Source organism: Pezoporus wallicus, unplaced genomic scaffold (genome assembly GCF_028554395.1).
Source record: "Pezoporus wallicus isolate ANWC-B61680 ecotype Strahan unplaced genomic scaffold, APGP_CSIRO_Pwel_v1 scaffold_8441, whole genome shotgun sequence".
NCBI classification, from domain to species: Eukaryota; Metazoa; Chordata; class Aves; order Psittaciformes; family Psittacidae; genus Pezoporus; species Pezoporus wallicus.
The window spans coordinates 23719-48086 of record NW_026641359.1 but is presented as its reverse complement, the minus strand read 5'-3'; the positions used below and the strand labels follow the sequence as shown (position 1 = coordinate 48086).

The 24368-nt window shown below is 60.2% G+C and overlaps 3 protein-coding genes across 3 annotated transcripts in view; 2 read left to right on the top strand and 1 right to left on the bottom strand.

Annotated features, from left to right (window-relative positions):
* S100A11 (S100 calcium binding protein A11) overlaps positions 1-14129 on the top strand; it is a 112820-nt gene extending 98691 nt beyond the window's left edge. The window contains exon 4 of the mRNA XM_057423295.1: positions 14120-14129. The gene's annotated coding sequence lies outside the window, so the exon portion shown is untranslated. The remainder of the gene's footprint in view (positions 1-14119) is intronic.
* On the top strand, positions 1968-18108 carry LOC130606769 (myosin-6). Its single transcript, XM_057423289.1, has 39 exons — positions 1968-2168; positions 3048-3191; positions 3284-3440; positions 3604-3631; positions 3712-3820; positions 3901-3993; positions 4073-4136; positions 4687-4785; positions 4878-4981; positions 5456-5594; positions 5674-5792; positions 5861-6010; positions 6251-6421; positions 6507-6816; positions 6893-6966; positions 7041-7128; positions 7216-7333; positions 7419-7542; positions 7718-7854; positions 7929-8055; positions 8132-8260; positions 8348-8590; positions 8796-8972; positions 9071-9216; positions 9305-9395; positions 10046-10435; positions 10515-10641; positions 10737-10855; positions 11817-12013; positions 12515-12698; positions 13270-13435; positions 13518-13642; positions 13719-14027; positions 14247-14450; positions 14594-14719; positions 14789-15064; positions 15237-15332; positions 17694-17828; positions 17916-18108. The coding sequence occupies exons 1-39, from the start codon at positions 1968-1970 to the stop codon at positions 17934-17936; spliced, it is 5817 nt and encodes a 1938-aa protein (XP_057279272.1). The 3' UTR covers positions 17937-18108.
* A 3055-nt stretch (positions 18109-21163) lies between these two features.
* Positions 21164-22469, bottom strand: CDC42SE1 (CDC42 small effector 1). Its single transcript, XM_057423282.1, has 3 exons — positions 22405-22469; positions 22215-22325; positions 21164-21249 (listed from the first exon to the last, which is right to left on the bottom strand). The coding sequence occupies exons 1-3, from the start codon at positions 22456-22458 to the stop codon at positions 21178-21180; spliced, it is 237 nt and encodes a 78-aa protein (XP_057279265.1). The 5' UTR covers positions 22459-22469; the 3' UTR covers positions 21164-21177.
* Between the last annotated feature and the right edge of the window lie 1899 nt (positions 22470-24368).

The following is a 24368-nucleotide window of genomic DNA, read 5'->3' as shown; positions in this document are numbered from 1 at the left end:
TGTGGCTCTGGCTCCATCGCTATGGGTCAGCCCCACACTGACCATGGTCGCTATGGGTCAGGATGTGGCTCTGGCCCCATCGCTATGGGTCAGCCCCACACTGACTATGGCCGCTATGGGTCAGCCCCACACTGACTATGGTCGCTATGGGTCAGGATGTGGCTCTGGCTCCATCGCTATGGGTCAGCCCCACACTGACCATGGTCGCTATGGGTCAGGATGTGGCTCTGGCCCCATCGCTATGGGTCAGCCCCACACTGACTATGGCCGCTATGGGTCAGCCCCACACTGACTATGGTCGCTATGGGTCAGGATGTGGCTCTGGCTCCATCGCTATGGGTCAGCCCCACACTGACCATCACTATGGGTCAGGATGTGGCTCTGGCCCCATTGCTATGGGTCAGCCCCACACTGACCACGGTCGCTATGGGTCAGCCCCACACTGACCACGGTCGCTATGGGTCAGGATAGGGCTCAGTCCCCATCGCTATGGGTCAGCCCCACACTGACCACGGTCGCTATGGGTCAGGATAGGGCTCTGGCCCTATCGCTATGGGTCAGCCCCACAGTGACCATGGCTGCTATGGGTCAGGATGTGGCTCTGGCCCCACCGCTGTGGGTCAGCCCCACACTGACCACGGTCGCTATGGGTCAGGATAGGGCTCAGTCCCCATCGCTATGGGTCAGCCCCACACTGACCATGGTCGCTATGGGTCAGGATGTGGCTCTGGCTCCATCGCTATGGGTCAGCCCCACACTGACCATGGTCGCTATGGGTCAGGATGTGGCTCTGGCCCCATTGCTATGGGTCAGCCCCACACTGACTATGGCCGCTATGGGTCAGCCCCACACTGACTATGGTCGCTATGGGTCAGGATGTGGCTCTGGCTCCATCGCTATGGGTCAGCCCCACACTGACCATCACTATGGGTCAGGATGTGGCTCTGGCCCCATTGCTATGGGTCAGCCCCACACTGACCACGGTCGCTATGGGTCAGCCCCACACTGACCACGGTCGCTATGGGTCAGGATAGGGCTCAGTCCCCATCGCTATGGGTCAGCCCCACACTGACCACGGTCGCTATGGGTCAGGATAGGGCTCTGGCCCTATCGCTATGGGTCAGCCCCACAGTGACCATGGCTGCTATGGGTCAGGATGTGGCTCTGGCCCCACCGCTGTGGGTCAGCCCCACACTGACCACGGTCGCTATGGGTCAGGATAGGGCTCAGTCCCCATCGCTATGGGTCAGCCCCACACTGACCATGGTCGCTATGGGTCAGGATGTGGCTCTGGCTCCATCGCTATGGGTCAGCCCCACACTGACCATGGTCGCTATGGGTCAGGATGTGGCTCTGGCCCCATTGCTATGGGTCAGCCCCACACTGACTATGGCCGCTATGGGTCAGCCCCACACTGACTATGGTCGCTATGGGTCAGGATGTGGCTCTGGCTCCATCGCTATGGGTCAGCCCCACACTGACCATGGTCGCTATGGGTCAGGATGTGGCTCTGGCCCCATCGCTATGGGTCAGCCCCACACTGACTATGGCCGCTATGGGTCAGCCCCACACTGACTATGGTCGCTATGGGTCAGGATGTGGCTCTGGCTCCATCGCTATGGGTCAGCCCCACACTGACCGCGGTCGCTATGGGTCAGGATATGGCTCAGCTCTATGGGTCAGCCCCACACTGACCATGGTCGCTATGGGTCAGGATGTGGCTCTGGCCCCATCGCTATGGGTCAGCCCCACACTGACCATGGTCGCTATGGGTCAGGATGTGGCTCTGGCCCCATCGCTATGGGTCAGCCCCACACTGACTATGGCCGCTATGGGTCAGGATGTGGCTCTGGCCCCATCGCTATGGGTCAGCCCCACACTGACCATGGTCGCTATGGGTCAGGATGTGGCTCTGGCCCCATTGCTATGGGTCAGCCCCACACTGACCGCGGTCGCTATGGGTCAGGATGGCCGAGGCGGTGCTGGCGGCGCTGGGGGCGGCCGCCCCCTTCCTGCGCCCCTCGGAGGCGGAGCGCGTGGCGGCCCAGACCCGCCCCTTCGAGCCGCGCGCCGAGTGCTTCGTGCCCCACCCCCACCACGAGTTCGTGCGCGGGCGAATCACGGAGCGGCGCGGCGCTGACGTCACCGTCACCACGGAGCTCGGGGAGGTGGGCGGGGCCAAAGGGGGCGGGGCCAAAGGGGAGTCAAAGGGGGTGGGGCTATGGGGGGGGGGGCCTGAAGGTTTGGGGGTTCAAAGGGGGGAGATGGGGCAGCTGGACCGGGGGGGGCTCTTCAATCATGGGGGTGCCCCCTAATGGGTGGGAGAGCCCCAGCCCATGGGGACCCCCTCAGGGTCATGGAGGCCTCCCCATCCCATTGGACCCCCCCATCCCGCCAATAACCCACGCCCAACCCATGACGACACCCCTTGACCCAATGAGGACCCCCCCAACCCATTGAAGACCCCCCCAACCCAATGAAGATCCCCCCAACCCAATGAGGACCCCCCAACCCATTGAAGACCCCCCAACCCAATGAGGACCCCCCAACCCAATGAGGACCCCCCAAACCATTGAAGATCCCCCAACCTATTGAAGATCCCCCCACCCATTGAAGACCCCCCCCAACCCAATGAAGACCCCCCCAACCCATTGAGGACCCCCCAACCCATTGAAGATCCCCCAACCCATTGAAGACCCCCCCAACCCATTGAAGATCCCCCAACCCATTGAAGACCCCCCCAACCCATTGAAGACCCCCCCCCAACCCATTGAGGATCCCCCCAACCCAATGAAGACCCCCCCAACCCATTGAAGACCCCCCCAACCCATTGAAGATCCCCCAACCCATTGAAGACCCCCCCAACCCATTGAAGATCCCCCCCACCCAATGAAGACCCCCCCAACCCAATGAAAACCCCCCCAACCCAGTGAAGATCCCCCAACCCACTGAAGATCCCCCCAACCCAATGGACATCCCCCAACCCACTGGAGACCCCCTCACCCCATGAGACACCCCATAACCCCCCTCCCACCCCCCCTCTCCAGACGGTGACCGTGAAGGAGGCCGACGTCCACCCCCAGAACCCCCCCAAGTTCGACAAGATGGAGGACATGGCCATGCTGACCTTCCTGCACGAGCCCGCCGTCCTCTTCAACCTCAAGGAGCGCTACGCGGCCTGGATGATCTACGTGAGCAGCACCTCCATGGGGCCGTGGGGCACCCAGAGCCCGGGCGTCCCCTCCCGCTGGGTGCCCCTGACCCCCCTTTCTCCCACCCCCAGACCTACTCCGGGCTCTTCTGCGTGACCGTCAACCCCTACAAGTGGTTGCCCGTCTACAACGCCGAGGTGGTGGCCGCCTACCGGGGCAAGAAGCGGAGCGAAGCTCCCCCCCACATCTTCTCCATCTCTGACAACGCCTACCAGTACATGCTGACAGGTGAGCCCCTCCCTTGGAGACCCCAAATCACCTGTGTGCCCCTCGCCCCATGTGGGTCCAGCCCCATAAGCGGGTGATGGGACCCAACTGAGCCCATAAACACCTCCCCGTGGTGGAGGTTGAAGAACCTCATCCATCACCCCCCCCTTCTCTTCTCCACCAGACCGCGAGAACCAATCCATCCTCATCACGTAAGGCCACGCCCCCACCCCCCCCCCCCCGAGGTCCAATGGGGAAGAACGTTCCTCACCGTCCCCTCCGTTGCCCTCAGCGGAGAATCCGGCGCGGGGAAGACGGTCAACACCAAGAGGGTCATCCAGTACTTCGCCAGCATCGCTGCCATCGGCGACCGCAAGAAGGAGGCAACCAACAGCAGCAAGGTGGGGCCTCAGGCCATGGGGGGGGGGGTGTCACCCGTGGGGTGGTGTCAGACCCCTTTGGACGCTGTCCTGCCCCATAGGGCACCCTGGAGGACCAGATCATCCAGGCCAACCCGGCGCTGGAGGCCTTTGGCAACGCCAAGACCGTTCGCAACGACAACTCCTCGCGCTTCGTGAGTGGCCGGGGGGGGTTGGGGGGGGGTTTGGGGGTTGGAGCAGGGGCAGGGCCTCAAGGAGAAGCTTCTTCCCCAGGGAAAGTTCATCCGGATCCACTTCGGGGCCACCGGGAAGTTGGCGTCGGCGGACATTGAGACCTGTGCGTGGTGGGGTCCATCTCCTGGTGTCCTCCTCCATGGCCCCGTGTCCCCCTCCACCTCCTTCACTTCCATCTCCTTCACCTCCATGTCCTTCACCTCCATCTCCTTCACTTCCATCTCCTTCACCTCCATCTCCTTGTGTCCTTCAACTCCTTTGTGTCCTCCTCCATCTCCTGGTGTCCTCCTTCATCTCTTCATCCATCCATCTGACCCTCCACCTCCATCTTGTCATGTCTCCATCTATATCCATCTCCATCCCCATCTCCTCATCCATGTCCCCATCTATATCCACCTCCATCCCCATCTCCTCATCCATGTCTCCATCCATCTAGTGTCTCTGTCCATCTCTTCATCCATCCAACCATCTTCTCATCCATCTGACCCTCCGTCTCCTCATCCCACCATCCATCTTCTCATGCCTCCATCCACCTGACCCTCCATCTCCGTCCCCATCCCATCCCCACCTCCATCCTCACCTCCATCCATGTCTCCATCCATCTCCACCTCCTTGTCCCACCACCCACCTTCTCTCTCCTCCCCCTGCCCCAGACCTCCTGGAGAAGTCCCGCGTCATCTTCCAGCTGAAGGCTGAGAGGAACTACCACATCTTCTACCAGATCCTCTCCAACAAGAAGCCGGAGCTTCTGGGTGAGCCTGGGGACACCTTGGACTTATGGTGACCCTATGGTGGTATCTCGAGTTCATGGGGCTGGTGCAAACGTTGGTTGTCTCCATCCCAGAGATGCTTCTGATCACCACCAACCCTTACGACTACAGTTACGTCTCCCAAGGAGAGGTGACCGTGGCCTCCATCGATGACGCTGAGGAGCTGTTGGCCACCGATGTGAGACATCTCATGGTGGAGGGATGGGGGGGTGGAGACCTGGGATGGATGGAGGGGACCATGGAAGGAGGAGTCCATGGATGGATGGGTTGTCTACGGATGGATGGATGGTCTACAGATGGATGGGTGGTCTATGGATGGATGGGTGGTCTACAGATGGATGAGTGGTCTTTGGATGGATGGGTGGTCTACGGATGGATGAGTGGTCTATGGATGGATGGGTGGTCTACGGATGGATGAGTGGTCTGTGGATGGATGGGTGAGTCTGTGGTTGGTTGGAGAAGTCCTTGGATGGATGGAGGAGACCATGGATGAGTCCTTGGATGAATGGATGAGTCCATGGATGGATGAGAGCCCTCAGATGGCTGGAGAAGTCCGTAACTCTGCTCAAATGGAAGGAGCAGCCCACAGATGCTCCAAGGGCTGGTTGGCCCCAATGGGAGACACCCTTCAGCCTGTCCCTTCCCCTTCCAGAGTGCTTTTGATGTCCTGGGCTTCACCAACGAGGAGAAGGCCGGTGTCTATAAGCTGACGGGGGCCATCATGCACTTCGGCAACATGAAGTTCAAGCAGAAGCAGCGGGAGGAGCAGGCCGAGCCGGACGGCACCGAAGGTGGGTTCCACCTAAGGGTGACCAATCAGGATGAGGAACCCCCTCGAGGTCTTCCAGGTTGACCTTGTCTTCTCCTTAGATGCCGACAAGTCAGCTTATCTGATGGGCCTCAACTCGGCCGATCTTCTCAAGGGCTTGTGCCACCCTCGGGTCAAGGTTGGCAATGAGTACGTCACCAAGGGGCAGAACGTGCAGCAGGTGAGGAGGACACTTCCAAAGCCACCTCCTCCAGCAGCACAGAGCCCACCAGGGTGTCCTTCTTCCAGGTCTACTACTCCATCGGAGCCCTGGCCAAGGCGGTCTATGAGAAGATGTTCAACTGGATGGTGGTGAGGATCAACAACTCGCTGGAGACCAAGCAGCCGCGGCAGTACTTCATCGGCGTCCTGGACATCGCCGGCTTCGAGATCTTCGACGTGAGCCTTCAGCCCCTTGAGTGTTGGGTTGAGCCCTCTGGGTCTCCAGTTGACCCCGTTGACCCCACTGGGCATCCTGTTGACTCCCCTGGGTGTTGAGTTGACCCCATTGACGCCATTGGGTCTTCAGTTGACCCCATTGGTCACTGAGTTGACACTGTTGACCCCATTAGGTCTTCAGTTGACCCCATTGGGTCTTCAGTTGACCACATTGACTCTCCATTGACTCTCCTCCCCCAGTTCAACAGCTTCGAGCAGCTCTGCATCAACTTCACCAACGAGAAGCTGCAGCAGTTCTTCAACCACCACATGTTCGTGCTGGAGCAGGAGGAGTACAAGAAGGAGGGCATTGAGTGGGAGTTCATCGACTTCGGCATGGACCTCCAGGCCTGCATTGACCTCATCGAGAAGGTACCACTGCCCCCAGGGTGGCTGGAGAAGCACTTTAGGTCCTGCTTGGTGTCCACCATGACCAAGCAGGTCTTCTCCTTGCCAGCCCATGGGGATCATGTCCATCTTGGAGGAGGAGTGCATGTTCCCCAAGGCTTCGGACATGACCTTCAAGGCCAAACTCTACGACAACCACTTGGGCAAGTCGTCCAACTTTGGGAAGCCCCGGAACGTCAAAGGCAAGACAGAAGCCCACTTCTCCTTGGTCCACTACGCTGGCACCGTGGACTACAACATCATTGGCTGGTTGGAGAAGAACAAGGACCCTCTCAACGAGACGGTGGTGGGGCTCTACCAAAAGTCAGGCCTCAAGCTCTTGGCCAGCCTCTTCTCCAACTACGCTGGGGCAGACCCTGGTGGGTGGTTGGGTAGTGGGTGATGGGTGGGGGGATGGAGAAGGCAATTTTCCATGGAATCATCTTTTATCTCCAGGTGGTGATGGAGGGAAGGGCAAAGGAGCCAAGAAGAAAGGTTCCTCCTTCCAGACCGTGTCTGCTCTGCACCGGGTATGGGACCCATGTGGCTCCACCCCCTGCCCCATAGCTCCTCCCCCTTGGCCAACCCTCTTCTCCACCCGCAGGAGAACCTCAACAAGCTGATGACCAACCTCAAGACCACCCACCCCCACTTCGTCCGATGCCTCATCCCCAATGAGCGGAAGGAGCCAGGTGAGGAGAAGGGGGTGATGTCCTTGTGATGGGGAGGGGCAGGGCTTGAAGCTGACCACGCCCCCTTCTCCCCCTCCTCCTCCCCAGGGGTGATGGACAACCCCTTGGTGATGCACCAGCTCCGCTGCAACGGGGTCTTGGAAGGCATCCGCATCTGCCGCAAGGGCTTCCCCAACCGCATCCTCTACGGGGACTTCCGTCAACGGTAGGAACCCAGAAGATGGTGGGATGAGGTGTACAAAGCCATAGGGGGCTGAGCTTGGGTTGTCCTCATCTTCTGTGGCCACCAGGTATCGCATCTTGAACCCGGCGGCCATCCCTGAAGGCCAGTTCATTGACAGCAGGAAAGGTGCTGAGAAGCTCTTGGGCTCCATCGACATCGACCACAGCCAGTATAAATTTGGCCACACCAAGGTGAGGGCCTAAGGGTGATGGTCCCCATGGTGCCACCACCCAGGAGGTCATCTAGACCTCACTATTCTACCCGCCACATGGTCCCCTGCCCATTGGAGCTCCCTGGGCTCCATCTCACCACCGAAGTGTGTTCTTCATCCCCCAAGCAAGCCGATGTCTTCATCTCTCCACCAAGGTCTTCTTCAAGGCTGGGCTGCTGGGGCAGCTGGAGGAGATGCGGGACGAGCGCCTCTCCCGCATCATCACCCGCATCCAAGCGCAAGCCCGGGGACAGCTCATGCGCCTCGAGTTCAAGAAGATCCTGGAGCGCAGGTGGGGTGGTGGAGCTGTGGGGCATGGGGGTGGGCCCGCTCCTGGTGATGGACACCTCACCGTGGCCAATCCAGGGACGCGCTGTTGGTGATCCAATGGAACATCCGGGCCTTCATGGGGGTGAAGAACTGGCCGTGGATGAAGCTCTACTTCAAGATCAAGCCCTTGCTGCAGAGCGCTGAGACGGAGAAGGAGATGCAGGTGGGTCGGGGATGGGATGAAGGCTGAGGAGGAGGATGTGGGGACACTCATGGAGGGACCTTTGGGCCTCCCCCAGACCATGAAGGAGGAGTTTGGGCGGCTGAAGGAAGCCCTGGAGAAGTCAGAAGCGCGGCGGAAGGAGCTGGAGGAGAAGATGGTCTCCATGCTGCAGGAGAAGAACGACCTCCAGCTCCAAGTGCAGGCTGTGAGTGAGATGAGCCCCAAAAGCACCTCTAGGAGGGGTCACCACCCCCCATGGGACCTCCCGTCATCACCCCCCGCCCCACCACAGGAGCAGGACAACCTGACAGATGCCGAGGAGCGTTGTGACCAGTTGATCAAGAACAAGATCCAGCTGGAGGCCAAGGTGAAGGAGCTGACGGAGCGGCTGGAGGAGGAGGAGGAGATGAACGCTGAGCTCACGGCCAAGAAGAGGAAGCTCGAAGACGAATGCTCCGAGCTGAAGAAGGACATCGATGACCTGGAGTTGACATTGGCCAAGGTGGAGAAGGAGAAACATGCCACTGAGAACAAGGTGAGGCCTCAGCCTGGATGGGGTTGAGGAGACCCAAGCTCGATTGGGTTGAGGAGGCCAAAGTCTGGTTGAGTTCAGAAGACCCAAGGCCCATTGGGTTTGGTTGAGGAGACCCAAGGGTGGATGGATTGGGTTGAGAAGATCCAAGTCTGGCTGAGAAGCCCCAACCCTGTAACGGTGGCTGCCTGATGTTCTCCTTCTCCAGGTCAAGAACCTCACTGAGGAGATGGCCAGCTTGGATGAGACCATCACCAAGCTGACCAAGGAGAAGAAGGCCCTGCAAGAAGCTCACCAGCAAGCACTGGATGACCTGCAAGCCGAGGAAGACAAAGTCAACACCTTGACCAAGGCCAAAGTCAAGCTGGAACAGCAGGCAGATGACGTGAGCAGGGACCAGGGCCACCATCTGAGGACCTCCTTGATGAGGAGGACAACCTTGGTTGGTGGGGACAACCTGAGGTTTCTCCCCATTCCTCACAGCTTGAAGGCTCCTTGGAGCAGGAGAAGAAGATCCGGATGGACCTGGAACGTGCCAAGAGGAAGCTGGAAGGTGACTTGAAGCTGACCCAGGAGAACATCATGGACCTGGAGAACGACAAACAGCAGCTGGAGGAGAAACTGAAGAAGTGAGGCGGGACCTCCTTTGTGTGGGCCCAGCACGTGTGGGGGACACGGGCAGGGTCCTCAGTGTCCCCCCACCACTGGGTTCCACAGGAAGGACTTTGAGATCCACCAGCAGAACAGCAAGATGGAGGACGAGCAGGCGCTGGCCCTGCAGCTCCAGAAGAAGCTGAAGGAGCTGCAGGTGAGGGACCCAGGGGGTTGGGTTGAAGGGTCTCCAGCTGGTAGGGCTGGGTTGAGATGAGTTGGGTTGAAGAGCCTCCACCTCCTTGAGTTGGATTGAGCAGAAGAGTCTCCATCTGCTTGAGTTGAGTTGAATTGAAGGGTCTCCATCTCCTTGTGTTGAGTTGAGTTGAAGGGTCTCCATCTCCTTGTGTTGAGTTGAAGGGTCTCCATCTCCTTGTGTTGTTGAGTTGAATTGAAGGGTCTCCATCTCCTTGTGTTGAGTTGAAGGGTCTCCATCTCCTTGTGTTGAGTTGAGTTGAAGGGTCTCCATCTCCTTGTGTTGAGTTGAGTTGAAGGGTCTCCATCTCCTTGTGTTGAGTTGAGTTGAGTTGAAGGGTCTCCATCTCCTTGTGTTGAGTTGAGTTGAAGGGTCTCCATCTCCTTGTGTTGTTGAGTTGAATTGAAGGGTCTCCATCTCCTTGTGTTGAGTTCAGTGGAAGGGTCTCCATCTCCTTGTGTTGAGTTGAGTTGAGTTGAAGTGTGTCCGTCTCCTTCTGTTGAGTTGAGTTGAAGTTGGTTGAGTTGGGTTGGAGGCCCTGCAGCCGGTTGGCTGAGCAGAAGCAATGGGTGAAGCCACCTCTAACCCTGCCCTCCCCTCGGTGGCCCCAGGCGCGCATCGAGGAGCTGGAGGAGGAGCTGGAGGCCGAGCGGACGGGCAGGGCCAAGGTGGAGAAGCTCCGCTCGGAGCTGTCGCGGGAGCTGGAGGAGCTCAGCGAGCGCCTGGAGGAGGCCGGAGGAGCCACCTCGGTGCAGCTGGAGCTCAACAAGAAGCGAGAGGCCGAGTTCCAGAAGATGCGGCGGGACCTGGAGGAGGCGACGCTGCAGCACGAGGCCACCGCGGCCGCCCTGCGCAAGAAACACGCCGACGGCGTGGCCGAGCTGGCCGAGCAGCTGGACAACCTGCAGCGGGTCAAGCAGAAGCTGGAGAAAGAGAAGAGCGAGCTCAAGCTGGAGCTGGATGACCTCAGCTCCAACATGGAGCAGCTGCTCAAAGCCAAGGTAGGAGGAGGTTGAGGTGGACGCCACAGCCCCACGGTGGGCACCAGGCTCTTGCTTCACGCCTTTGCCCTCCTCAAAGGTGGCCATGGAGAAGGTCTCCCGCACCATGGAGGACCAGGCAGCCGAGCACCGCGCCAAGCTGGAGGAAACCCAACGGGTCCTCAATGACACCACCACCCAACGGGCAAAGCTCCAGACTGAGAACGGTGGGACCTCCTGCCCCACATCTTCACCTTCCTGCCCCAGATCTTTACCCCCCTGCCCCACTTCTTCACCCCTCATGCCCTATGGACCTCCCCAGGAGAGCTAAGCCGGCAGCTGGACGAAAAGGAGGCCCTCATCTCCCAGCTGACCAGGGGCAAGCAGTCGTACACCCAGCAGCTGGAGGACCTGAAGAGGCAGCTGGAGGAGGAGGTGAAGGTGAGTTTGGAGGGTTGGGAAGACCAGGGGTCTCCAAGAGAGGACACGAGACCTGGTCTCCTTCAGCCTTATGGTGGTAGAACCCAAGAGGAATTACATTCAGGCTGGTTGGGTTGGGTGGTTCCATCTGAAAGTTGGTCCAGTTCCATAAAGTTCCACTTTATGGAGGTCCCATCTGAGGGTGCTTCCAACTCATGGAGGTTCCACACTAAAGGTAGTTCCACCTGACCGTGGTGGATTTGGGGTCCCTCCATCCAGCAGTGAATGGGTTGGGTTGCTCTATGGGCCGTTGGGTGGGATCAACCATGGAGAAGAACAACTGGGCTGGCCTGAACACTGTTGGGTGGGGAGGGAGGTGGGGATGGGATGGCCAAGAGAAGGTTTGGGCTGAGGAACAGCAGTGGTGATGGGCTGGAGGACCTCAAGGGAGTGCAAGCTGATGGGAAGCCAATGGTCCTATCTCATCCTAAAGATCTAAGGAAGATTGGGTTGATCAGGAGAAGGTCTAGAGGAGGTTGGGTTGGTCTAGAAGAGGTTTAAAGAAGGTTGGGTTGGGTCTAAGAAAGGTCTACGCAAGGTTGGGTTGGTCTAGAGGAGGCGGGGTTGTGCTTAAAGGCCTAGAGAAGGTTGGGTTGGTCTAGAGAAGCTTCAGAGGTTTGGTTGGGTCTACAGAAGGTCTAGAGGAGTTGGGTTGGAATAAGGAAGGTCTAGAGGAGGTTGGGTTGGAATAACGAAGGTCTGGAGAAGGCTAGGTTGGAATAAGGAAGGTCTGGAGAAGGTCGAGTTGGCCTGGAGGGAGATGGGTTGGCCTAGAGAAGGTCAGGAGGAGCTTGGGTTGGTCTCCAGAAGTTCTGGTTGGGCTGGGCTGATGAAGCCCATTTCTTGCCAAGCTGGAGCCGCCCAGGAGGGGTCACCTTGACCTTGACCCAATGGTGCCCCCTTTTGTTCTTCTTGCCCCCAGGCCAAGAACGCGCTGGCGCACGCCCTGCAGTCGGCCCGGCACGACTGTGACCTCCTGCGGGAGCAGTACGAGGAGGAGACCGAGGCCAAGGCCGAGCTCCAACGCGCCCTCTCCAAGGCCAACTCCGAGGTGGCCCAGTGGAGGACCAAGTATGAGACAGACGCCATCCAGCGCACCGAGGAGCTGGAGGAGGCCAAGTGAGGAGACATCACCTTATGGATGGGGACAGCAGTGGGGAGACACCATGAGGTCTTCAGGCCATCCTGAGGGCCTTCGGGAGAAGGTTGGAGGACCTGGAGGTTAGGTTGGCCTGCAGAAGGTCTAAGAAAGGCCTAGAGGAGGTGGGATCGGTCTAGAGAAGGCCTGGAGGAAGTTGGATTGGTCTAGAACAGGTTGGGTGTTGGTCTCCAGAAGTTCTAGAGGGGATGGGATTTGTCTAGAGAAGGGCTAAGGAACCTTGGGTTGGTCTAGGAAAGGTCTAGGAGAGGTTGGGCTGGTCTGGAGAAGGTCCAAGGAAGGTCGGGTTGGCCTACAGAAGATCTAGAGAATATTGGGTTCTTCTAGAGGAGATGGGATTGGTCTAGAAGGATCTGGAGGAGGTTGCAGGACCTGGAGGTGAAGAGTTGAGCCTTGGCCAACCTGTGAGTGGGAGAAGGTTTGAGGTGGCCACAACTGCATCTCCTGGTGGCCCTGGGCAGGAAGAAGCTGGCGCAGCGGCTGCAGGAGGCCGAGGAGGCGGTGGAGGCCGTTAACGCCAAGTGCTCCTCCTTGGAGAAGACCAAGCACCGGCTGCAGAACGAGATCGAGGACCTGCTGGTGGACCTGGAGCGGTCGAACGCGGCAGCGGCCGCCCTGGACAAGAAGCAGAGGAACTTTGATAAGGTTGGGGGCACAACGGGGGCTTGAGGGGGTGGAGGAGGAGGAGGAGAAGGGTGTGGAAGAGGAAGAGGTGGAGGAGAAAGAAGAGAAGTAGAAGGAGGAGGAAATGGTGGAGGAGATGTGGAGGAGGATGAGGAAGAAGAGAAGGAAGAAGAGAATGAGAGGGAGGAGGAGGAGAAGGAGGAGACATGGAGATGGAGGAGGAAGAGAAGGAGATGGAAATGGAAGAGAAAGATGAGGACTTGGAAGAGGAAGAGACGTGGAGGAAGAGCTGGAGGAGGTGAACAAGGATGGGAAGAAAGAGAAGGAAGAGACATAGAGGAGGAGTAAGATGAGGAGAAGGAGGAGAGACAGAAGAACATGAAAGAGGAGAAGGAGAGAAGGAGCAGGAGGATGTAGAGGAGGGAGGTGAAGGAGAAGGAGGAGGAGGAAGATGAGAAGTGGAATGAGAACTTGGAGGAAGAGAAGGAGGAGGAGGAGGAGCAGCACATGGAGGAGGAGATGTAGAGGATGAGGAGGAGCAGGAGCACGAGGAGCTTCTCCCGCGGTGCCCATGCCCTGGTGGTGCCCACAGGTGCTGGCTGAGTGGAAGCAGAAGGTGGAGGAGGCTCAGGCTGAGCTGGAGGCCTCGCAGAAGGAGGCCCGAGCCCTCAGCACGGAGCTCTTCAAGCTAAGGAATGCCTATGAGGAGGCCCTGGAGCACCTGGAGACCTTCAAGAGGGAGAACAAAAACCTTCAAGGTGAGACCTTGGGGTCCTCGCACCCACCTGGTGCTTCCCCACCGTTGTCCATGTGCTGTGATGGGTCCTCCACCCTCTTCAGAGGAGATCTCGGACCTGACGGAGCAGCTGGGCTCCAGCCACAAGAGCATCCATGAGCTGGAGAAGGTCCGCAAGCAACTGGACGCTGAGAAGCTGGAGCTCCAGGCGGCGCTGGAGGAGGCGGAGGTGAGCCCGGCCCCATGGGGGTCCTGCACCCTTCTGTCCCCATGCTCATCAAGGTCTTCTCCATCCCTCCCACCAGGCCTCGCTGGAGCATGAAGAAGGGAAGATCCTGAGGGCCCAGCTGGAGTTCAACCAGGTCAAGGTGGACCACGAGCGCAAGTTGGCCGAGAAGGACGAGGAGATGGAGCAGGCCAAGCGCAACCACCTGCGGGTGGTGGACTCCCTCCAGACCTCCTTGGACGCTGAGACCCGGAGCCGCAACGAGGCCTTGAGGTTGAAAAAGAAGATGGAAGGTGACCTCAATGAGATGGAGATCCAGCTGGGACACGCCAACCGCGCGGCTGCTGAGGCCCAGAAGCAAGTCAAGACCTTGCAGGGTTACCTCAAGGTATGGTGGTGGTGGATGGGGCTCCCAGCAGGAGAAGATGGAGGAGGTTGGGATGGTCTCCAGAAGTTCTTCCACTCTTCTGGGGTAGCCCCCGGTGTCTCCACCCATATGGTCCTCAAGGGTTCTTCATCCCATCCCCACCTCCGGGACCATTATGGTGGTGATGGGTGGGCATCCCCATCCTCTCCCCACTGTGCCCCATCCCGTGGTGCTTTGCAGGACACCCAACTCCAGCTGGATGATGTGGGGCGGATCAACGAGGACCTGAAGGAGAACATGGCCATGGTGGAGAGGAGGAACAACCTCCTGCAGGCCGAGCTGGAGGAGGTGCGGGCGGTGGTGGAGCAGACCGAGAGGACCCGCAAGTTGGCCGAGCAGGAGCTGATCGAGGCCACCGAGAGGGTGCAGCTCCTCCACTCGCAGGTGAGACCTCCTCAGCCTCCGAGAGGGCACCTCCAGCCATGCAGAAACCAAGCGGGCATCTCCCAAGCTTCCAAGACGTCCGTCTCCCATGCTCCAAGTCTGCCGGTCCCCCCCCTCCTGAGGTCTTCTCCTCCACCTTGCAGAACACCAGCCTCATCAACCAGAAGAAGAAGATGGAAGGGGACATCTCCCAGCTGCAGACCGAGGTGGAAGAGGCCATCCAGGAGTGCCGCAACGCCGAGGAGAAGGCCAAGAAAGCCATCACTGACGTGAGCAGAGCACCGCTCGTCCGGCGCCGCGGTGAAGGAGATCACGGCGTGACCCTCCTCTTCCCGCAGGCAGCCATGATGGCGGAGGAGCTGAAGAAGGAGCAGGACACCAGCGCTCACCTGGAGCGGATGAAGAAGAACATGGAGCAGACCATCAAGGACCTGCAGCTGCGCTTGGACGAGGCCGAGCAGTTGGCTCTCAAGGGGGGGAAGAAGCAGCTCCAGAAGCTGGAGACGCGCGTGCGGGACCTGGAGACGGAGCTGGAGGCCGAGCAGAAGCGCAACGCCGAGAGCGTCAAAGGCCTGCGCAAGTCCGAGCGGCGCGTCAAGGAGCTCAGCTACCAGGTGAGGGCACCTCGGGGGGCTCCCCGCGGCCACAGGGACGTCACCCGCGGCTCACGGAGCTACAACGGGGTTGACCTGGTGGTCGTGGTAGAGCTCGACCAATACCTGCCTTGGAGGTGTCCAGGCGTGGTGAGGCCTCATCTCCAGCGCCGTCTGTGTCCTCTGTCTGCAGACGGAGGAGGACAAGAAGAACCTCCTGCGGCTGCAGGACCTGGTGGACAAGCTGCAGATGAAAGTCAAGGCCTACAAGAGGCAGGCGGAGGAGGCGGTGGGTGAAGGGACAATGGGGGGTGGGATGGGGGAGGAGAAGTCTGGGTGGATGGAGGGGTGGATGGATGGATGGATGGATGGATGGATGGATGGATGATGGATGGATGGATGGATGGATGGATGGATGGATGATGGATGGATGGATGATGGATGGATGGATGATGGATGGATGGATGGATGGATGGATGGATGGATGGATGATGGATGGATGGATGGATGGATGATGGATGATGAATGGGTGGATGGATGATGGATGGATGGATGGATGGATGGATGGATGATGGATGATGAATGGGTGGATGGATGATGGATGGATGGATGGATGGATGGATGGATGATGGATGGATGGATGGATGGATGGATGGATGGATGGATGGATGGATGGATGATGGATGGATGATGGATGGATGGATGATGGATGGATGGATGGATGGATGGATGGATGGATGGATGATGGATGGATGGATGGATGGATGGATGATGGATGGATGGATGGATGATGGATGGATGATGGATGGATGGATGGATGGATGGATGGATGGATGGATGGATGGATGATGGATGGATGGATGGATGATGGATGGATGGATGGATGGATGATGGATGGATGGATGATGGATGGATGGATGGATAATGGATGATGGATGGATGATGGATAATGGATGATGGATGGATGATGATGGATGATGGATGATGGATTGTTGATGGATGGATGGATTGTTGATGGTTGATGTTTGGTTGGATGGATGGATGGATGATGGATGGATGGATGGATGGATGGATGGATGGATGGATGATGGATGGATGGTTGGATGTTGGATGGATGGATGGATGGATGATGGATGGATGGATGGATGGATGGATGATGGATGGATGGATGGATGGATGGATGGATGGATGGATGATGGATGGATGGATGGATGGATGATGGATGGATGATGGATTGATGATGGATGGATGGATGGATGGATGATGGATTGATGATGGACGCTCGACGATGGCTGATGACCGATTCGGTCGCTGCACTGATGGATGGATGGATGATGGATGGATGGATGGATGGATGGATGGATGGATGGATGGATGGATGGATGGATGGATGGATGATGGATGGATGATGGATGGATGGATGGATGGATGGATGATGGATGGATGATGGATGGATGGATGGATGGATGGTTGGATGGATGATGGATGGATGGATGGTTGGATGGATGGATGGATGGATGGATGGATGGATGGATGGATGGATGGATGGATGGATGATGGATGGATGGATGGATGATGGATGGATGGATGATGGATGGATGGATGGATGGTTGGATGGATGATGGATGGATGGATGGATGGATGGATGGATGGATGGATGGATGGTGGCTGATGATGGATGGATGGATGATGGATGGATGGATGGATGGATGGATGGATGGATGGATGGATGGATGGATGATGGATGGATGGATGATGGATGGATGATGGATGGATGGATGATGGATGGATGGATGGATGGATGGATGATGGATGGATGGATGATGGATGGATGAATGATGGATGATGGATGGATGGATGATGGATGGATGGATGGATGGATGGATGGATGGATGGATGGATGGATGGATGATGATGGATGATGGATGGATGGATGATGGATGGATGGATGATGGATGGATGGATGATGGATGGATGATGGATGGATGGATGATGGATGGATGGATGGATGGATGGATGGATGGATGGATGGATGATGGATGGATGGATGATGGATGGATGGATGGATGGATGGATGGATGGATGATGGATGGATGGATGATGGATGGATGATGGATGGATGGATGGATGATGGATGGATGGATGGATGGATGGATGGATGGATGGATGGATGGATGGATGATGGATGGATGGATGATGGATGGATGGATGGATGGATGGATGGATGGATGGATGGATGGATGATGGATGATGGATGGATGATGGATGGATGGATGATGGATGGATGATGGATGATGATGGATGATGGATGGATGGATGGATGGATGATGGATGATGATGGATGATGGATGGATGATGGATGGATGGATGGATGGATGGATGGATGGATGATGGATGGATGATGGATGGATGGATGATGGATGGATGATGAATGGATGATGGATGCATGGATGGATGGATGGATAATGGATGATGGATGGATGGATGGATGATGGATGGATGGATGATGGATGGATGGATGGATGGATGGATGGATGGATGGATGGATGATGGATGGATGGATGGATGGATGATGAATGGATGATGGATGGATGATGGATGGGTGGATGATGGACAATGGACAGATGGAGCAGAAAGTCACCCCCTGCAGGAGGAACAAGCCAACACCAACCTGACCAAGTTCCGGAAGGTGCAGCATGAATTGGATGAAGCTGAGGAGCGCGCCGACATGGCTGAGTCCCAGGTCAACAAGCTGAAGGCCAAGAGCCGGGACATCAGCACCAAGGTGGGTCCTCCTCCACCACCACCCTGCCCCATGGCTCTGCCCCATGGCTCTGCCCATAACCGTGCTCCATCTCCTGTCCTACCCTAGAAGCTGCACGATGAGGAGTGACCCCACCACCAAGACCATGTGACCCCATGACCCCACGTGACCTCTGACCTCAGCACCAGCCCTCCCTGCCCAAGGCAGGGCCTGATGATGTCACTAAGTGACCCAACATTGACCCAATGTTGACCCAACGTTGACCCAACATTGACCCAACATGACCTGAAGCAGCCTTGGGGGCTGGAGAGGTGTCAATGGGCAGCTGTGGGGCGGGCGTGGGGCTGGGAGCAAGGCATGATGGGATGGCACTTGGAGGTCTGATTTGGTTGAGGGATGAGGCCATGTGGGGACACCAGGAGATGCCGAGCTGGACACCAGCAGCGAGGGCATCGTGGAGGACACCAAGGTGGAGGCCAAGAGACCCGCAGGTGCCACCTACACACCCAGGACTGACTCCTGGGACCCATAACTGAGCCCCAGACCCATAAGTGACCCCTCCAGACACACAAATGGCCTCTGGGGGACCCATAACTGAGCCCTGGGACACATAAACGTTTCCCCCCAAACCCATAAGTGACACTTGGGGACCCATAAGTGTCCCCCAGGGACCCACAACTGACTCCCCAGACCCTAAAGGCCCCCTGCGTGAACCACAGAGACCCAAAGGAACGCGCAGGGACCCATAGAGACCGGTTGAAGGGGCAGAGAGGAGCGGTGCTGGTGGGAGCCGGGATGGAGCCGGAGCCGCCGGGGCCCATGCGGGGACACCAGGGATGAATAGGGTGGGACGGGATAGGATGGGATGGGATAGAATGGGATAGAATGGGATAGGGTGGGATGGGATAGGATGGGATGGGATAGAATGGGATAGGGTGGGATGGGGTAGGATAGGGTAGGATAGGATAGGATGGGATGGGATAGGATAGGATAGGAAGGAATAGGATGGGATGGGATGGAATAGGATGGGATAGGATAGGATGGAATGAGATAGGATGGGATAGGATAGGATGGGAAGGAATAGGATGGGATAGGATAGGATGGGATAGGATGGGATGGGATAGAATAGGGTAGGATGGGATGGGATAGGATATGGATGGGATAGGGTGGGACGGGATAGGATGGGATGGGATAGAATGGGATAGGGTGGGATGGGATAGGATAGGGTAGGATAGGATAGGATGGGAAGGAATAGGATGGGATAGGATGGGATGGGATGGGATAGGATGGGAAGGAATAGGATGGGATAGGATAGGATGGGATGGGATGCGAAGGAATAGGATGGGAAGGAATAGGACGGGATAGGATAGGATGGGATAGGATGGAATGGGATAGGATGGGATGGGATAGGATGGGATGGGATGTGAAGGAATAGGATGGGATAGGATGGGAAGGAATAGGACGGGATAGGATAGGATGGGATAGGATAGGATGGGATGGATAGGGGAGAGCAAGGTGCACGTTTCTTGGGGGAGGACACGAGGGTCTCTGCGTTAGCGGCGTCCCGGCTGCTGTTCAGGGCTCTCCTGTGGGAACACGGCTGTGTTCTGTTCCGCTGGCCCTGCCACAGTCACCTCCGCTTCCTCCTCCTCCGGAAGCTGGCTGCTGCCCTTCCTCTTCCCCACCGATCAGTCTGAAGGAATTCCTGCCCCATGGCGTTCTGAACTCCCTTCACAAACCCACCGCTTCCCCGCTGCCTCAGTGTCGCACGTGGCCGTCCCCTTCCAGCCACGGGCGCTCGGCAAAGCACCACGAGAGGAGCCAGGGCAGGAACGAACACATCCCCAAACCCGCTCCCGATGGAACCGAACCCCGGCACCAGTGCTCCCGTGAGCACCGCGATCCGCCCGGTCTTGGGCACCGAACCCTCGGCCTCTCGGGCACCCCAGAAACCAGATCCCGAAGTGCAAACACCCAACTCCTGCTCCTAATCCTGCAGGGCCACGGCAGGGAGCCCGAGAGCTGAATCCCTCCCATCACCGAGACGTGAAAGCAATGTGGGTACGGCCCAGCTCGCCCCAAGGGGGATCCCTGTTCTCCTGCGGTGCAAACCTCGCTGTCAATGGGAGCCTTTTGGAGCACGGACACGGGGAGGAGAGCACGGATGAGGGCGCGGTGGAGCCTGGGGGGTAACGCAGGGCTCAGCACCCATGGTGGGAGCCTTGGGCTCCTGCCCCAAACCCTCTGGGTCTCGGTGTGGGGGGGAACGATGGGCGCTGCCTGCGCGGTACCAGCCAAGGATGCTCTTCCCTCCGCCAAGCTGGGCTGGCAGCAGAAGGGGACGCAGCCCCAGAGACACAAGCAGCGGCATCAGTGGCTCTCGGTGTGCCCCAACCGGCACCCATGGGTGAATAAAGGCCGTGGACAGGAGCACGGTGCCCACTGCGTGGGGCCTTCCCTGGCAGCGCGGGGCAGGGAGGGAGCATGGGCACCTGCAGGCGTGCTCCTGGGCCAGCACAAGGGGTTTATTGCAAGGACGGGTTGGTTCCACCAGCACCGCGCACCCCACGGGGCCGGGAAGAGCGCGGGTCCTCACGGGAGCATCGCGGCGCGGCACGGAGCGCGGTGACCGCCTCGGCCGCGACGCCCGGCGGCTGCTGCGGGACCGGGGATCCTGGCGCTGGTTGAACTATGTACACCCGAGCCCGAAGTCAGGAGCCCGAGCACCGCCACGGCTCAGGCCCCGTCCTGCCTCGGCCAGCGCCAGCGCGACGCTGGCGGTGATCCCAGAGGAGAGCGCTGCAGTCCTGCCCCCGCGGCCGCCCGGATGGCGTTGGGGGTGGGGGGAGCTTAAAAAAGACCTCTCTATCCTAAAAAAGGAGGCAGTGCTGGACACGCTGCCCCGGAGGCACCGGAGGCACCGGAGGCTCAAGCCACAGGCATCAGTTTTGCTGTCCCGCGCCGTTCGAGGAGCCTCAGCGCCGCCGCCGCCATCCCCGTCGGGAGCGAGGCACCGGGGCCCGGCGCGGAGGCAGGGCTGGAGCCCCGGGGTTTGGCACATCCCGCAGGCAGCCGCGTCCTGCCCGCTGCGGCGCTGCCGGGGCACGAGGCATCGCGGGGCCGGCGCCGCCGGGAAGCAGGGAGGCACCGGGAGGCGGGCGAGGGCTGCGCTGCATAAATCGCCGCAGGGTGCAAGCACTCGAGGGCGGCCTCTGCTCTCATTGGGGTTCAGGCAGGAGAGGTTTGGGCTGAAAACCCCAGGAATCTGCAAAGGGCAAGAAGAGCGGTTACAGAAGCGCCCCATGGTGTGTCCAGGGGGGTGGGAGGGGGGTGCTGGGTGCTCAGGGCCCCCACCACCGGTACTCACATGCTACAAGACCCGGGAGCCGCTCCACTGCCGCTCCCATCCACCCTTGGACCTCATCTCCTGCACAGCACCGGTCTGTGGGGAGGGGGGAAAGGGAGGGGGGTGAGGAGATGGGGGGGAAGGGAGGGGGGGGGAAGGAATAGGGGTGCAATGGGGGTGAAGAGATGGGGTGAAGGGATGGGGTGAAGGGATGGGGTGAAGAGATGGGGTGAAGAGATGGGGTGAAGGGATGGGGTGAAGGGATGGGGTGAAGGGATGGGGGTGAAGCGATGGGGGTGAAGAGATGGGGTGAAGGGATGGGGTGAAGGGATGGGGTGAAGGGATGGGGTGAAGGAGATGATGGGGGGTGAAGAGATGGAGGTGAAGAGATGGGGTGAAGAGATGGGGGTGAAGGGATGGGGTGAAGGGATGGGGTGAGGAGATGGGGGTGAAGAGATGGGGTGAAGAGATGGGGGTGAAGAGATGGGGTGAAGAGATGGGGTGAAGGGATGGGGTGAAGGGATGGGGTGAAGGGATGGGGTGAAGAGATGGGGTGAAGAGATGGGGTGAAGACATGGGGTGAAGAAATGGGGGTGAAGGGATGGGGGTGAAGGGACCCAGCACCCCGACACCACCACCCTGCACCCAACCATGGGCTCCAGCACCCCAACACCACCACCCTGCACCCAACCATGGGCCCCAGCACCCCGACACCACCACCCTGCACCCAACCATGGGCCCCAGCACCCCAACACCACCACCCTGCACCCAACCATGGGCCCCAGCACCCCGACACCACCACCCTGCACCCAACCATGGGCCCTAACACCCCAATAGCACCCCCCTGCACCCAACCATGGGCTCCAGCACCCTGACACCACCCCCCTGCACCCAACCATGGGCCCTAACACCCCAACACCACCCCCCTGCCCCCAACCATGGGCCCTAACACCCCAACACCACCCCCCTGCACCCAACCATGGGCCCCAGCACCCCAACACCACCCTCCTGCCCCCAACCATGGGCCCCAGTGCCCCATTGCTGCCCGAGGGCAGGGTTACCATGGGCAGGCCTTCACCCGCAGCCATGTCTCCGGAGCCGATGTGCGTCAGGTGCACGAAGTTCATGGGCTCCCCGATCATGGAGCGCTCGATTCGCCTCCTCCTCTTCTTCTGCAAGGGGATGAAGGCCGTGAGCCCCCCCCCCTCCATCACCAGCACCCCCCCAAGCAGCCCCATTGCAGGCACTCACCGGCTGGGGCTTCTCCAGGACGCAGCAGCCCAGCTTGTGCCAGAAGTCGCTCATGGTGGCAGCCGCCGTGGTGCAGGGGGCCCGGCGCGGGCTCACTCCATGGACCCGGTGCGGGCGGCTGCAGGGGTGGGGAGGGAAGGATGGCAGAGCCGAATGCACCCCGAGCACCACGGATGGAACAGAGCCCATCACCGCAGGGGCTGGGGCCAGGGCAGGATGCGGCCCCTGGCCCTGGCGCAGGTTGGGGATGAGGGGATGCTGAGGCAGGATGGGGCGGCCCTGGTAAACCCCAGCACCTATAAAGACCCCGGCCTTGCCAAAACGGGGACGGAGCTGAGCTCTCCCGGGTGGGGGGAACCACCGGGGTCTGTGCCCGTGGCCCCGGTTGGGGCACCCAAAGGGGGGTGGACAATGGGGAAGGGGGGGGTCACCCCAAAACGGGTGTCCCCAAGAGAGGCACTGAAAGGCGCCGCGGCCGGAGCACAGCCCCGGAGCAGGCACCGCGATGGCACCGGGGGGGAACCGGGGCACGGCCCCGTTTGGCAGCTCCCGGTGCCGGCAAACAGGAAACGTCCCCTTCCTCTGCCGCCCGGCACCGGCACCGGATGGGTCCAAAGTCCATGGCTGCCATCCGGCCCTTCCTGCAGGCACCGGGTGCTGGAAGGGAGGGGTGGGTGCTCAGCACCCCTTTGGGTGCGGATGGGTGCTCTGGGCCCGCAGGATTGCATCACCCCAGCGTTGGCCCCATTCAGAGCCTCGCCAAGGCCCAAAGGCAGGATCCGGCCCTGGGGTGAGCCCCGGCTCAGCACCCACTGCTGAGTGCTCAGCACCACCGAGCACGGGCAGGTTGGGGCACGTCGGGGGCTAAACCCAGCCATGGCTACGGATGGGCACGGGGCTGGGGGCTCCTTCCCAGCCCCATTCCCTTAGGGCCTCCGCTCACTGCCGGATTCAATGGGGCGGGGAGGCCTCGGGACCAGGCTCAGCCTCGCACCCATGGAAACCCCACGGGGTTCAAGGCCCCACGACCCCCCTCAGCCCCCCAACCCCACCCCATGGCACCCACTGCCCCCCAACCCCCCCATGGCACCCACTGCCCCCCAACCCCACGCTACGACTCTCCCCAGACCCCAACCCCCCCCATGGCACCCCCAACCCCCCCATGGCACCCCCAGCCCCCCCCAACCCCCCCATGGCACCCCCAGCCCCCCCCAACCCCCCCCATGGCACCCCCAGACCCCCCCAACCCCCCCCTTGGCACCCCCAGCCGCTCCGGGCCCAGCTCCCCCCCTCCACCGCTCGCCCACCCCTGCCCTGAGCGAGGCCCGGCCCAGGGCGCTCAGGGCCCGGCGCTCCCACAACGACTTCCCCGTTGGGCCAGGGCCGCTCCGGGCACCGCGGACCCGGCCCGGACCCCCCTTACCCCGAGCCCAAGGAGCGCGGGGGCCGAGCGGGAGGAGGCCCCGGGACCCCCGGGCTTGGGGGCGGCTCAACGGGGGCAGCAGCGGCCGCTCCCCGCTGCCAGCACCGGGGGCCTGCGGGGACCCGGCGGGGCCTGCGAGCCCGGAAGCGCCGGTGCGGGCCCGCCCGGGGGTCGCGGCAGGGCCCCGGTTCCGCCGCTGCGCTTCAAGGGGGCCCCTCCCGGCCCGGTGCCCTCCCCCGAGGCGCTTCCGGAGGCCGTTCCGCGGGGCCAACCCCCCCCCTCCTCCCGTCGGGAGACCCCGGTCCCGGTGCCCGTGCCCGTGGCGGCCCCGTTACCTGCCCCGACGCAGGGTGAGGGGTCCCGGTGCGGGGCTCTCGGTGCGGGTTCGCGGCGCTCCCCCGCCGCCCGGCTCGGCCCGGCCCGGCCCGGAGCACAGCTCCCACCCTGGACGCAGCCGGCACTGCAGGGAGCGCGGCCCGGCGGGAGGGGCCGGAGAGGCCGCGGGTCCCCCCCCGGCTCCCAAAGGCACCCCCGGGGTGAG